The sequence below is a fragment of the Myotis davidii genome, unplaced genomic scaffold (genome assembly GCF_000327345.1).
Source record: "Myotis davidii unplaced genomic scaffold, ASM32734v1 scaffold464, whole genome shotgun sequence".
Taxonomy (NCBI): Eukaryota; Metazoa; Chordata; class Mammalia; order Chiroptera; family Vespertilionidae; genus Myotis; species Myotis davidii.
The window spans coordinates 200,555-201,622 of NW_006295287.1; the positions used below are offsets into that span (position 1 = coordinate 200,555).

The 1,068-nt window shown below is 54.5% G+C and overlaps 1 protein-coding gene across 1 annotated transcript in view; it reads right to left on the reverse strand.

Annotated features, from left to right (window-relative positions):
* The window catches only part of LIG1 (ligase I, DNA, ATP-dependent), a 61,450-nt gene that overhangs the window by 11,864 nt on the left and 48,518 nt on the right, over positions 1 to 1,068 (reverse strand). The window contains 1 exon segment of the mRNA XM_015567953.1: positions 95 to 239. Coding sequence (XP_015423439.1) covers positions 95 to 239 — 145 coding nt within the window.

The following is a 1,068-nucleotide window of genomic DNA, read 5'->3' on the forward strand; positions in this document are numbered from 1 at the left end:
CATGACTCGGGGCGAACCGTCCAGGGTGGGCCGGGATCACAGCGGATCGCAGGCCGGCTCCCGACCGCAGAGGGGAGGGGGGCGGCACCCTCACCTTTCACCGACTGCTCCAAGAACTCCGCGATCTGGTCCATGTCCTTGGTGTCCAGGGAGGTGGCGAAGACAAACTCGCCCTCCGTCTCCACGAAGTTCTCCCGGAGCAGCTGCCGGCGTCGGGAAAGGGGCTCTCGGACCAGGGACTGAGGGCGGGCGAGAGGGAGGGACGCCATTGTGGAAAGAAAGAGAAAAGTCCCCAAAACAGGGCGCACAGGTCACAGGGAGCTCAGGAGAGCCTGGAGCGGGGAGACCAGCCGACATGAGGTCCTGAGTCTAAGTACAGGCTGGCCAGGCCCGGGGGCTGGAGACCATTCAGATCCCGGGGGCTCAGGGGCATCAGACAGGAGCCACGGCCCTGCTGGAGCCACGGTCTCTTGTAGCTAAGACGATGGCTCCTTTTTAAACACCAGTTGAATCAAGGCAGAAAGCAGCCTACGATCATTATGCTGTAACACAGACATGCTCCTGAGCGGGTATTTTCGATGTTAATGCACAGCCAGCAACCTCTTCCCAAAGAACCAAATTCTACTATATTCTCAGCTCTGCAGGATACTCCCATCTTTGTCAGAGCACCTCAACTCTGCCCCTTTCGGACAGAAAGATGCTGAATGTGCAACTCACTGCCCACCCTGGTAGGCACTTTGCTGGGAACTGTCTAATAGACACACAGTGTGACCACTTTTTAACTTTGGAATTCCTGGAGCCACGTAGCTCAGTTGGTTAGAGTGTTGTCCCAGTGCACCAAGGTTTTGGGTTCGATCCCCAGCCAGGTCATACACAAGAACCAGCCAGTGAATGCATAAGTGGGACAGCAAATCAATGTGGGTTTTTTCCTCTCTCGCTCCCCCGTCTCTCTCAAATCAATAAAAAACATTTTTTATAAAGAAGTAGGGAAAATAGCAGCATAGGTAAACGCAGTACCCAGCACCTCCCACAACCACATCGAAATTTACAACTAAAATACAGAACCCC